Source organism: Bison bison, unplaced genomic scaffold (assembly GCF_000754665.1).
Source record: "Bison bison bison isolate TAMUID 2011002044 unplaced genomic scaffold, Bison_UMD1.0 scf7180017864108, whole genome shotgun sequence".
NCBI lineage: Eukaryota > Metazoa > Chordata > Mammalia > Artiodactyla > Bovidae > Bison > Bison bison.
In genome coordinates this window covers 8,284,510-8,297,731 of record NW_011494680.1, presented here as the reverse complement: position 1 = coordinate 8,297,731, position 13,222 = coordinate 8,284,510, and the positions used below count along the sequence as shown (strand labels likewise).

At 43.5% G+C, this 13,222-nt stretch overlaps 1 protein-coding gene across 1 annotated transcript; it reads right to left on the bottom strand.

Moving 5' to 3' along the window:
- Positions 1–1,402: 1,402 nt before the first annotated feature.
- MRPL15 (mitochondrial ribosomal protein L15) lies at positions 1,403–6,975 on the bottom strand. Its single transcript, XM_010838961.1, has 5 exons — positions 6,789–6,975; positions 6,094–6,248; positions 5,401–5,566; positions 3,114–3,237; positions 1,403–2,678 (listed from the first exon to the last, which is right to left on the bottom strand). The coding sequence occupies exons 1-5, from the start codon at positions 6,897–6,899 to the stop codon at positions 2,341–2,343; spliced, it is 894 nt and encodes a 297-aa protein (XP_010837263.1). The 5' UTR covers positions 6,900–6,975; the 3' UTR covers positions 1,403–2,340.
- Between the last annotated feature and the right edge of the window lie 6,247 nt (positions 6,976–13,222).

The window sequence follows — 13,222 nt, the reverse complement described above, 5'->3', positions numbered from 1 at the left end:
TAGGTCAGGAACCAGTTAACAGTAAGACAATATGGACTTTCACTTTTTAGACTTCAGTATTACATAATTTCAAAACAGGCATTGGCTACTTTCATGATAGAAAGTTTTTGAGGACCTTTCCCAGTGACTTTAAAAAATGAAAGTGTATTCTCTTAATGAACCACTGTAATCATCAAAAACATGTTTTCTGTGTACCTTGCTGTTTTTCTTTGCAATCTCTCTCTTCTTCCACATACAGTATTCCATATAACTTTCTAGAATCTAACACAGGCAGCCTAAGACAGCTTGATGGTCAAAATGTTTAGAAAAAGGAGACACGGAAAAAAAGCAGATGGTGTCTGGTTCTTTATCATCCCTCTCCTTCAAAAACATCATTCTTACCCAGATTGATGAATTATTCACTTAGTTTTATAACTTACTGAACAGAACAGTGAATATACCATTAAGCACATGCTCAGTTGTGCCGACTCTCTTGTGACTTCACGGACTGCAGCCAACCAGGGTCCTGTGTCCATGGAATTCTCCAGGCAAGAATACTGGAATGGGTTGCCCTTTCTCCCTCCGAAGGATCTTCCTGACCCAGGACTCAAACCCACCTCCTTGCGTTAGCAGGTGGGTTCTTTACCACTGAGCCACCTCAGAAACCCCTACTATTAAGCACAGAAATAATGAATTCTGCACTTTTTTTTGATGTTTGTCTAATTTAAGTCAACTAACCTCAGGGTTGAAGTTTGGTCAATACCAGAGAGGCATCAACCCCCACTGCTGGTTGTCAACATTCCCACTCGTGATTCACCCATCAGGGTTTTTCAGCTGAGAACACAAGCTGCCAAAGAAAAGACTTCAGCCCCTTGTGTTAGAAAAGGGCTGTAGCCAAGCTTTGGCCAGTGGGATGGGTGTAGTGCACGTTTTGTGTGGCAGCTTCCAGACTCGTCTTGGGGAAAGCGGCTCTGTGTGGGTTGTATTTGGGTCCTAAAGATGCACCTCTCTCTAGGACTGGGGGAAGCCAGGGACTGAGAGACCAGTCGACCCTACAGTGATTGCTACACTCCACTTCAGAGAACGAGAAACCTGATCTCATTCAAGCCACTGAGACCCGGGGCTCCAATCAGTGGAGCCAAATCTAATCCCAGCACTGCCAACTCTTGTCACCGGGTGTCCTGGAAATAAAAGCGTGTTTTAAAATTGTTGCCTATCCTCTGAAATTCACAGGTGACTATCAGAAAAGGTAATCCTAGTATTGATTCTTATGAGTTCTGGATACTATGAAATGGCTTAATAACAAACCAAACTAAATAATCCTGCATAAACTGAAATATCCTCTTGGCACATAAATTACTTCATCAATTGAATATTATACCAGCAATATCTGAGGTAGATAAATTGACAAAATAATGCACTGTTTAGGTTTTTAAGAAAAATTTTAATAAAATAAACAGCAATCATTTTAATTCTACTGTAGAAGAATTACCAGGAATTATTCAAGATTTAATTACATCAGGATAAATTAAGCTTCCACGTGGTTTAGATACAACAGATCTTTGCAAAGCTAAAAAAGCTTACTGACTGCTAAACCTTTTACATTAACAGTTTAATTTTCACGTTACCAACTGTTCTTATAGCTTATATAACCACTGACCATTTTCTTCAAAAGCATTTAAAACGACTGCAAAACAAAGGTTTCCAAAGTCTAGGAAATAAATAAAATTATATCAATTGGAATATTTACCTTCTTCAAAGAAAAAAAATGTTAATGGTTTGATTATTTTCGACAGCTTTGCCAGAGTTGAGAAAAATGAATTCACTTGGAATTTTCATTTCAATCTTGCCAGAAAACACTGCAATACTTAGAAACTATTCACCAGCCTTACACTCCCATCCAACATCTTCATCAGTCTGGGTTAAAGGCTTGCTGTCTTGACTCTGGGTAAGAGGATCCTCAGGGCTAACCAAGAGGCACACCAGCTCATCAGCAGCCCTCGGACCCCCACCGAGAGGACAACAAAGCAAGCCCAGCCCATCTGCATTCATTCTGATTTGCAACAATAAGACAAGACCTGAATGGGAAGATGATGGAAAACTCAAGGGGAAATGGTCTAAGAGCTGCCTACTCCCTCGGGCAGCGTGCCAGCGAGCTCATGTTGCTGAGACACACACAGATCCACATCTTCCACGCAGTCATTGCTTACTGTATTTTTAATTTTGATTAAAAAAAAAAAAAAAAGGCGTGATTACACAGAAAACATCATCCTCTGCAGAAACACAAACTGAGCCAATGCAGTGGGAAACATGTGTCAGCACCCCTTCCAGTGCCCTACCACTGGCTCCCCTGGACGGAGCTCAGGAGCTGTAGTACTCAAGCAGCTTCTCATCCGTAGGTTTCAGAATCTTCTTGTCTGCCATGTTCACCACCCATCCGGGAGCCAGACCAAAGAAAATCTGCCGTGGATCCTTCCGAGAACTGAGCATTTTGAAGAGTTCGTCTTTAGTGATGTCAGGTAAAATATAGCCATACTTCTTGGCGAGCTCCAGTCTTGCTTCGGGAAATCTGGCAGGATCTGCCAGATAGCCTCGATTTCTCGCGTCAGTGTAGTAGGGGACTAGGGCCTCGGGGGGGAGCATCCGCTTGGGAATGGGTTGTCCACGGAGAAAGAATGGGATGGGTTTGCACAGAATTTCTAAAAAACATTTTTAATAAAAAGAGAGATGCAAATACTAGTGATATATATATACTGGTTTTCTCTTTATGATATTCTTTTAATTTATTAAAGTATTTCCAAGATGAGAGCTTAATTCCAAAAACTTTTTATTTTTTTCTTAACTTAGTAGACTTAAGTAAACAAATGGAAACACTTGATCTTCAAAAGTTTGCATCTTGAAGGTCAAAGTCACTCCTGGGTTACCAACAATTAGTGAATTTCTAAACATAGGGTATTTAAGCTCCAGATTTTTTTTTTCTAAAAAATTTTATGACATACTAGCTGAGGTATATCAGAAGACGGAGCCCCACAAGCCACACCACTAGCAGAAATTCCCAAAACAGGAACCGAGGTGTCTGAACAAGTCAAGCCCTGGTGAGGCAGTGGACTCAAGCCCCGAGAGGACAAGCTTACCCAGGCTTCGCGGGTCGTAGAAGGCGGTCGTGACGACACCCCCGTTCTTCTCGATGGCGGCGATGGCCAGCTCAGAAGCCAGCTGAACTTCGATGTTAACTTTTGCCTTAAAGGTGTCAGCGCCCTGTCATCCATCAAAACAAAGTGTGTGAGGAGATGGCTGGGCTGCCAGCAAACTAATCACGAGGGCCTCCTCCCTGCCCTGTTTTCTCCTCCGGAGTGCCTCCAGCCCAGCAGCTGCTCCTACTTTAACACCTCTGCTTAGAGGTCCTATCAAACACCACCAAATCGTTCCTCATTTCTTTAGGCCACTCTATTTTCTTAGTTTTCATTCCCTAAGAGCAGGGATAATAAGACTTCCATTTTACATATTCAGCAGGCACCATCATAAGCACCCATTCCCAACACCTCCTTAACAGGAGATTGTTTAGCCCTCAAAACAACTCTAAACCAATAGAATTACTGCGACACCAATGCCATAGATGGTGGCACAGAGAGCCTGGGCAACTTGCCCAAGAACATAAAGCAAGGGAGCCTAGTCCCAGTGGCTGTGTTCCTAACCACAACATTATGTCATGTGATACAGACAGAAGCTTACCTTCCTGACCCACAAGTAAGCAAGAGGCCAAGAGATGGTTAAACAGGGGAACAAGCATGCTGGAGCCAACGGAAGAACAAAATAGCTGAGCTCTGGAGGGGACCAGCCCTCTTGAGCGAAAGAGGCAGAGACCACAGAAGTAAAAATAATTCTGAACTTTTTCAAGTCCTGTCTTTGGTCACTTTCTTTAGGCCTGATTTCAAAACAGATTCTGACAAAAATAAAAAGATGGTGGCACTACCATTCTTTTTGCAGTGGTAAAATTTTTTCTGCTATTTTCGTGTGGTTGAAACAAGGTGGTTCCCAGTTTCAAAATATTCCATCAATTCTAAGACACATTTCTCCCTTCCCTGATACTGGTAGGCATTTTTACAATCAATGAGACCTTTGACTCAATAAAACAAGGTCTTGCCACGTTACCTGACATTTCTCATTACTATTCCATAGACTGCTTAACCATTTCCCTGTCTCTGGGCACTAGTGTTACTTCCAGCATTTTCAGTGCTGTAAGATGCCTATTTAGTATTTCTTTATATCAATTAAGTTTCTTTTATCTTGTTTTAGGACACATGTTCCTAAATTGGTCATTTTATGCTGAAAAGATCAAAACCATCTTATTACCCAATATTGACTGCAAATCTGAAATCCAGAAAAGGGCAACTGGTTTACAAAGCTGTAAATGATGAATAACTGTACATACTCAACCAATAGATTTCAGAATGATTTCTGCTAGTTTAATAGACATATGTCCACAGCTGTTAGGATGTGCAGTTTAAGGTCTCATGAGGTCATGGGTTTTTCCGTATGTTACTTTATAACCATGTTCCTTGATATGCCTAAAGTAGAATACCGAGGCTTAATCCTGTATTTGGTATTCTCTCTTCAAATCATTTATTTGGAAAACTTTTATCGCCAAGTTTACTTTTTCAAAGATCTGAAAGGTTTTCCCATAAACTATGCTTCCCTCTAGTGGACGCTAAGTTAGTCACTTACACAGCGATCAACTGTATTATTGACACAGAAGAAAAAGGGGGTGGGGGGGCATTAATTGATTAGCAGTGTACAAGTTCATTTGCCTATAAAACTCCTGGCCAACTCCTCTAAATAGAAAACCTCTTCCCTACAATCAGAACTGGATTTCATTCATCCGTTTCTTCCATAAATACTGAGTGACTATCACAAGCCAGTTGAAAATACAGCAATGAGTCAAAGCACCTGTACTCAAAAAAAACTGACATTACAGTGAGGAAGACAATGAAAAATGCCTGCACTGCTTGGTAATAAATATCAGGTGTTCATATATTCAAAGAAAAACCCTTTTGGGCACAATAAGGCAGACCGTCAGATACGAGAGTGTTCCTTAATAAAGAACATCTCCACAATAAAAATAATTTAAGCCTCAAATAATTTGGAAGGAAAAAAAAAAAGTTAAAAAGATCCTCCTACTAGGATGACATCTGAACAGAGAACCAAACAGAGTGAGGCAGCAAGCTGAATGGATACACAGGAACAAAACCCAGGACAACGGAACAGTGGCTTTCTAAAACCACAACTGAATATAACACAATCAACCACTACATAATGGTTACAAATCAAAAGAGATAAAAATAAAGGAGGCATAGTGTTGATTATATGGAAATCAGAAACAGTCATCTACAAAACTCCCAAAAAAATTTAATTCAGACTTACCTCCTCTACCAACTGGACTCCATAGTCCCTTTTAGATGGCTGGATGGTAACACCTCGCCCGTTGACCAGCTGGGTTAAGTCAATAGGTTGTGTGGGATCGACACGGCCCAGGTCAATCAGGTACTGCAGCCTGTTGAGACTCAAAGGCTGATACTGGCGTCTGAAGCTACAAAAAAACCAACAACAGATGGAAAACTCAGCCAGACTTATCCTCCTATAAGACCTCCAGATGAACGCAGAGCTCTGTCCCGTGCTCTCCTGTATCAATTTAGTTGGTTTAAAATAAAACTCCTACATTTACTTTGCTCATTTATACAAATAAATATGTGAAAAATTTAACATACTATCTGAATTATGCATTACTGGATCTCAAAGTAAGAGCAGTTACCATTTGCTGGGTGATGACAGTGGGCCAGAGTTCTAAACATAAAATCATTCTAAACCTCCAGAGCATGCATCATTACCTCCATTCTGCAGGTCTGAGTGTAACCTCTGGCTTTTTTCCTCTACTAAGTCAGGCTAAACTTCATTACCAAAAATGGTTCAAAGGAAGGGTAGCAAAAGTTTGCTAATTTAAAGAAGTGGATTTAAATTTCTACCAAGCTATCATTTGGTGATTCTCAGAATTACAAATTTTTACACTAAGAAGCAAAGCAAAGCAAAAAAATAAAACCACAAACAAAGCAAACTTACCTGTGTCCTTCATTAAAGCCATATTTTGGGATTCGAAGGTAAAATGGAGTCTGGCCTCCTTCAAAGCCCAGCCGGGGCCGGGTTCCTCTCTGCCGTTCTCCTTTGTGGCCCCTGCCACACTTCCTACCTCTTCTCTGACCTCTTCGTCGTCTTTCCTGGAAGGAGAGAAGACTGTTTTATGAGCTGCAGATGCACTTTTTAAAGTATATTTCACCTCTGCACTGTCTGTTGGTAAGGCCCTCATTCATCCTTCCAGCCAGGAAAGGGCCAAACCCACTACGTGCCAGGCACTATTCGAACTGCTCTGAGGTCAACACACCAAATTATAAAGAAAACTTTTTTCTTACTTGGCGAAAGCAATGAGTTGATTTTTAAGGTGACAGTATACCCATAACAGCTTTTCTAGCTGTGTTCAGTGACTTGCAGAACGTAAAATATCTTTCCCCTTAAGATACAGGTATAATGGAAAAGCACTTCATGCTAACCCAATATTGAATGAAACAATCATCTGCACCTCCTGCGACCTCGCTCCCCGCCCAGGTTAACCCGATTACTCCTCTAAACCCGAACCTGAGAGCTGGGACTACCGGGGCAGGCTTCCCGCATCACTCAAGTGCAGGGGCTCAAACGCCCCTCGTTCCCACAGCGTCTCTAGACCCGCGACCCCAGGACTCCCGCGCCATCCCCAGCCTTACCGGTTTCCTGGAGCCCGGGTTCGGCCTCAGGTTAGCCAGGCTCACACGAGGCAGGGCCCGAAGCAAGTCCAGGGCCCAAGGCCCTGCTGCGCCCCGCACCGGGCCGGCCATGACCCGCTTGCATGAGACGCAGCAAGGGCGCCTGGCATCCACACCCACGTGATCTCGGGCGCTGCTTTACGGCCGCGGCCCCGCCCCCGTCGTGCAGCAGGCGCGCAGCGCCGCAGGCCTCGGGGCACGCCGGGAGCCGGTCTTCATCCAGGCAGCGGCGGGGACGCTAGGCTACCTTCTCCGAGCTGAGCTGGCTTTGTGTTTAGTTCACTGGAGATGGGACCGTATTTTGAGAGATCGTGCCTTGCTCTTGGCTTGGAATGTGCTGCGTTTTCTTTCGCCGCACAAACACGCGTTGAAACGCTGCGCGTTGTAGGACTTGGTGTCACTGTGTGTTCTGAGCTGTCTCACAGTCTGGTGCTTAGAGAGGCAGGGTCTTCTCCGAGCGCCACGTGGAGCCCCGAATAGCATACTCGGAGCTGAAGTTCCGGTTTGGAGCTGGGAGCTGGGCTGATTATACGCCCTGTCAACTGAAAAATTGCACAACACAGAGCTGTGAGTTATTTGGGGCAAAATGAGAGCTGTAGCCTAGAAGACAGCCACTGAGCTCTGGGAAACAGTTCCGAAGAGGTAGGGGGGAAGGTCGGCTTATATGTTATTTTAGTGGAGTCAAGAGTCACTGGAAAAGACCCTGATGCTGGAGAAGATTGACGGCAGGACAAGGGGACGACAGAGGATGAGATGGTTGGATGGCATCACCGACTGGATGGACTTGAGTTTGAGCAAGCCCCAGGAGTTGGTGATGGACAGAGAAGCCTGGCGTGCAAAGTTGGACACGTCTGAGCAATTGAAATGAGTGGAGTCAAGCACATTTTGCAGAAGCTCCTGCTAGTAAGGAGGAGCAGGTGTCCCCTTTAATGATTTCACTGCTTTTCTAGACACAAGGAAAGTCAAGAATTTGGGCTTGTAAAGTCTGAAAATATCTGAATATATGAAGGCCTGTTCTGTCAGTTTTTCCCAGAACATAGATGCCTCACTCCTGATCTCAGACCTGAACTCTGAGGTGAGGGGGTTGTTGAAAGACAGGGGCTGCAGTGGCTCCTGACTTCATCCTTGTAGAGGCAGATAGTGAGTGCCTTTCAGTTGGCAACCCTGAGATACAAGAATAATACCCAGAGTCGAGCTATTACCAATGGCTGGCTGGTACCAACCTGTGCTTGCTGACTTCACTTGCTGTTAATGAAGGAGCCACCCTGGCTTGATTCACTAACTAAACAACCCCTTGTTGGTTAGATGTTATTTCCTTTGACAGACTTGGCAAGGCTGGTAGCTTAACCAAATTCTAATAAGCTACCAGCCTAACCAAATTCTAATAGTAAGCAGCCAGGATTCATACACTGCCTCTTATACTATGTAAGTAGTATTTTTTTAATAGTATAAAGTTGAATATCTGCAGCCCAAAGTACATTATTTTCACTCAGAAATATCAGCTTCCTTATTTTTGTCTTAAGTGAGTGTGATACAGACCATGCCCTGTTCCTGTACTGTTTCTTTTATGTTTCACCGTCTTGCTGGGGATTTGTTCCTACTGGTGATCACAAGTAGTGAAGGTGGAAATAAAATTTTGGAGGGCAGCTATTTCTATGTTTAGCTAAACCTTTTTGAAGTTATTTTAAATCAAGTGTAAAAAACAAAAGCGGATCCCCTGGTAGTTCAGTGGTTAAGATTCTGAGCTTTCACTGCTGGGCCTGGGGTTCCAGCTTTGGTCAGGGAACTCGGATCCCACAAGTTGCTTGTGTTGGGGCGAAAAAGAAAAAAACTACAGAAAAAATTGCATTCATTCCTTTATTTGAGCAATATTTGAGCAAGCTACTGAACTTGTTACAAAAATATGGACGAAGTCAAAGTTTTGTTCCCAGATTATTTGAAGGTAAGGTAAGGGAGATCTTCCAAAAATGAGTACTTTTGAAAAGTTAAAAAAAAGCCTTTTGTAAAGCTAATAGCACAAATACTTTCAAGAGGGAGCTGCTGCTGCTGTTGCTGCTAAGTCGCTTCAGTCGTGTCGGACTCTGTGCGACCCCATAGATGGCAGACCACCAGGCTCCCCAGTCCCTGGGATTCTCCAGGCAAGAACACTGGAGTGGGTTGCCATTGCCTTCTCCAATGCATGAAAGTGAAAGTGAAGTCGATCAGTGTCCGACTCTTAGCGACCTCATGGACTGCAGCCCACCAGGTTCCTCTGTCCATGGGATTTTCCAGGCAAGAGTACTGGAGTGAGGTGCCATTGCCTTCTCCGTCAAGAGGGAGCGGACATATGTATACCTGTAGCTGATTCATGTTGATATGTGGCAGAAGAAAACAAAATTCTGTAAAGCAATTATCCTTCAATTGAAAAAAAAAATACAAATATGTGAGTTCCGTAAAACAGTGTGACGATACAAGACCAGACTCTATTTAGAAATATAGAAAGAAATACAGTGAAAAAATAAAAGCTAGTTTCTGACCTTAAGGCTTCTCAGTTCAATATATTTCATCATCTTTCTGTTATAAATTTCATAATTCTGGGAAGAAAATTGCAAAATATGTTGCAAAATATGTCCTAATCTTCAGAAAGAAACACAATTTTCCCCCTTATCTAGAAAAATCATAGTTTTCACTAAGTTACGAGCTTCTGGGTGAGTGTTCATTCCAATATTGTTTTTTATCATCAAAAAAATTTCTATTGAATAAATGAGACACAGGAAACATAAAACAGTGTGCTGCACTTCTGGGAAGTAGATGCTTTTTGTTGTATAGGCTATGTAATGTTATTGGTGGACATCGGTTAATAATAGTACAAGTAATAATTGTTTGTGGTTAGCTGTAGACTCCAATTTATCCCATAGCAACATGTTGACCAAGCATATAAAAGTGAAAATTTGATGAGTCTCACCTATGTTTTAAGAATGTAAAATTAAGGGTGTGTGGTGAATAAGTCATAAGTCATTGATCTTTATGTCTATAGAAGTTTTACATCATCATCATCATTGCAGGATAATGTTTATTAACCACCCACATGCTTGGGGTGTTGTGCTAGCCCCTGTTTAAATCACATTAAGGAGACCTTGTAATAAGAAAACACCTCAGCAACTATTTAAGTTCATCCTGACTCCAGCCCTGGTTAATAGTGACCACTGAGTCACATAAAAGAATGAAGTGGGACTTCCCTGACAGTCTGGTGGTTAAGACTCCATGCTCCCACTTCAGGGAGTACAGGTTTAATTCATGGTGGGAGAAATAACATCCCACATGACGATCATTAAAAATTAAAACAGCATTAAATATGGATTTTGGGGGGGATAAATTTGACAAAATATTAGGCCAATGGGGCTTCCCTGGTAGCTCAGTTGGTAAAGAATCTGTCTGCAATGCAGGATACCCCAGTTCGATTCCTGGGTCAGGATGATCCCCTGGAGAAGGCAGTAGGCTACACACTCCAGTACTCTTCTGCTTTCATTGTGGCTCAGCTGGTAAAGAATCCACCTGCAATGCGGGAGACCTAGGGTTCGATCCTAGGTCTAGGGTTGGGAAGATCCCCTAGAGAAGGAAATGGCTGCCCACTCCAGTATTCTGGCCTGGAGAATTCCATGGACTGTATAGTCTATGGGGTCGCAAAGAGTTGGACACAACTGAGCAACTTTCACGCTATTCAGGTCTATGTGATGAAAAGTATAAAACATTACTGACAGAAATCCAACATTACCAAAATTAATATCTATCAGTTCTTAGAAGTTTCAGTTGTCAGATTTCCTCAAATTGGTCTGTAGACTCATGAGCCTCTCAATGAAAATCCCCAAAGCCACACACCCCCCTTTTTTTAATCAGCATCAATTTAAGGTTTTGAGAACCCACAAAATTTTCAGCACTCAGATTCAGGACAAGAATGATTGAAAAAACAACAACAAAAAAAACATGTATAAGACCTTCAACTTTCAGCATTCTGGCTATCATGTGAGTAATGTGAAGTTTTTTGTTTTTTGTTTTTTTTTTTTAAGATCTTTGCTCACTATCTTCTTTACCCTGGACTCCCTAAGGACTGTTAAAAACAAAACTGGGGCTCCGTAACAACCTAGAAGGCTGGGATGTGGGGGGGAAGGTGGGAGGGATGTTCAAGTGGGAAGGGACATGGGTAAACCTATGGTTGATTCATGTTGATCTTTGGTAGAAACCAATGCAATACTGTAAAGCAATTGTCCTTCAGTTAAAAAAAAAACAACAACATAACTTCAACTGAGTAAATTAAAAACTAATGGCTTTATGCAACCATTCATGAATTGGGCAGCATCCCATATGGCAAGCAGAAAGGTCTGAGGAGCTGCACAGACAGAGGACTTTTAGAGGTAGAAAGAAGATGAGAACAAGAGTTCAGTTCAGTCGCTCAGTCGTGTCCTACTCTTTGTGACCCCATGGACTGCAGCATGCCAGGCTTCCCTGTCCATCACCAACTCCCAGAGGTTGCTCAAAGTCATGTCCATCCAGTCAGTGCTTCCTCCAACCATCTCATTCTCTATCGTCCCCTTCTCCTGCCTTCAATCTTGCCCAGCATCAGGGTCTTTTCCAATGAGTCGGCCCTTCGCATCAGATGGCCAAAGTATTGGAGTTTCAGCTTCACCATCAGTCCTTCCAATTAATATTCAGGACTGATTTCCTTTAGCATTGACTGGTTGGATCTCCTTGCAGTTCAAGGGACTCTTAAGAGTCTTCTCCAACACCACAGTTCAAAAGCATCAGTTCTTCAGCGCTCAGCTTTGACATCCATACATGACTATTGGAAAAACCATAGCTTTGACTAGACAGACCTTTGTCAGCAAAGTAATGTCTCTGCTTTTTAATATGCTATCTAGGTTGGTCATAGTTTTTCTTCCAAGGAGCAAGTGTCTTTTAATTTCATGGCTGCAGTTACCATCTGCTGTGATTTTTGGAGCCCCCCAAAATAAAGTCTGCCACTGTTTCCGTTGTTTCCCCATCTATTTGCCATGGAGTGATGGGACTGGATGCCATATTAGTATTTTGAATGTTGTTTTAAGCCAGCCTTTTCACTCTCCTCTTTCACTTTCATCAAGAGGGAGCAGATTAACTCATTTTTGGGGGGAGATGGAAGGGATCCTATCAGGCTCTCTAACACCCTCATACCCACCAGGAAATTCCAGACTGATTCTGACATCTTTCCAGAGACTGAAACAGACAAGTTCAGGTAGTGAGTTTCAGTTTGGTGATGATGCGGGCTTGGCACAAAGGGCTTGGCTCCATCTGGGGCTGGTTGTTACTCTTTTGACAGGTTGTATATATCCTTTAGGGCTTCCCAGATGGCTCCGTTAAAGAATCTGCCTGCAATGCAGGACACACGACTTCGCTCTCTGGGTCAGGAAGACCCAGACCTCCTTAGAGGAGGAAACGAGCAACCCACTCCAGTATTCTTCCCTGGAGAATCCCACCGACAGAGGTGCCTGGCGGGCCTCAGTCCATGGGGCCAACTTAGCATCTAGACAACAATATAGCTTTAAATCTCTCCACTAGATTAAGACAATGTCATTTGCCGTCTGGTTCTACAAGAATGAAGTCAACAGTCCCTGACCTTCAATACCCCCTGAAAGGAGTTCAGGGTGGAGATCAAGAATGAGGCATCCAGGGACTTACCTGGTGGCTCAGACAGTAAAGAAGGAGGCATCTGTGTTCCAGGAGAAAACTCGAAGAATAGGCCTTCAGATAGTAGATACTTCCAGGTGAAAATTTTTATGAACCCAAACTGGTATCTTCCCACCTTCAGAAAAGCACCAAAACCGTATTTTCTCCTGACTACCAGCAACCTACAGAAATGCTGCTTGACCATCTGAACACTTGGACCAAAATCATACAGATGCTGACCTCGCCCACGCCCCCATTCCGGAGATGCTCCTCAGCGTTCAGAGGCTGTGTCCCAGGGTACAGTGCTCAGTGAGCTCCCAAACAAAACGAGACCATAGCTCACAAGTTGTGGCTTTTCACCAGTGGTCAGTCGTAACCTTCCGAAGGTCAGGGCATTCTAACTTTTAAGTGTGACCATCTCTGCTCCTCCCAGACCCCACCAACTAGTACATAGGCATTGGGGCCCCTCCCGTGGTCGGGTGCCTAAATCAGTATTAACTCCACATCCGCCCACCGGTGAACCGTGGAAACCCAGTGACAACCGTTTCCCTCTCCAGCTGCAGTTTAGAGGAGGAGGGGAGCGGACCCCCGAAGTAAACAGTGGAGCGGCCCCTAAAAGAAACGCCGCCAAAGCTGCCCCAAGTCCCCACCTTCGCAGGGCAGAGACCGAATGCCCGGGGTCGTCAGTGACCGCGCGCCCCGGCCCGCCAGCCCTCCGC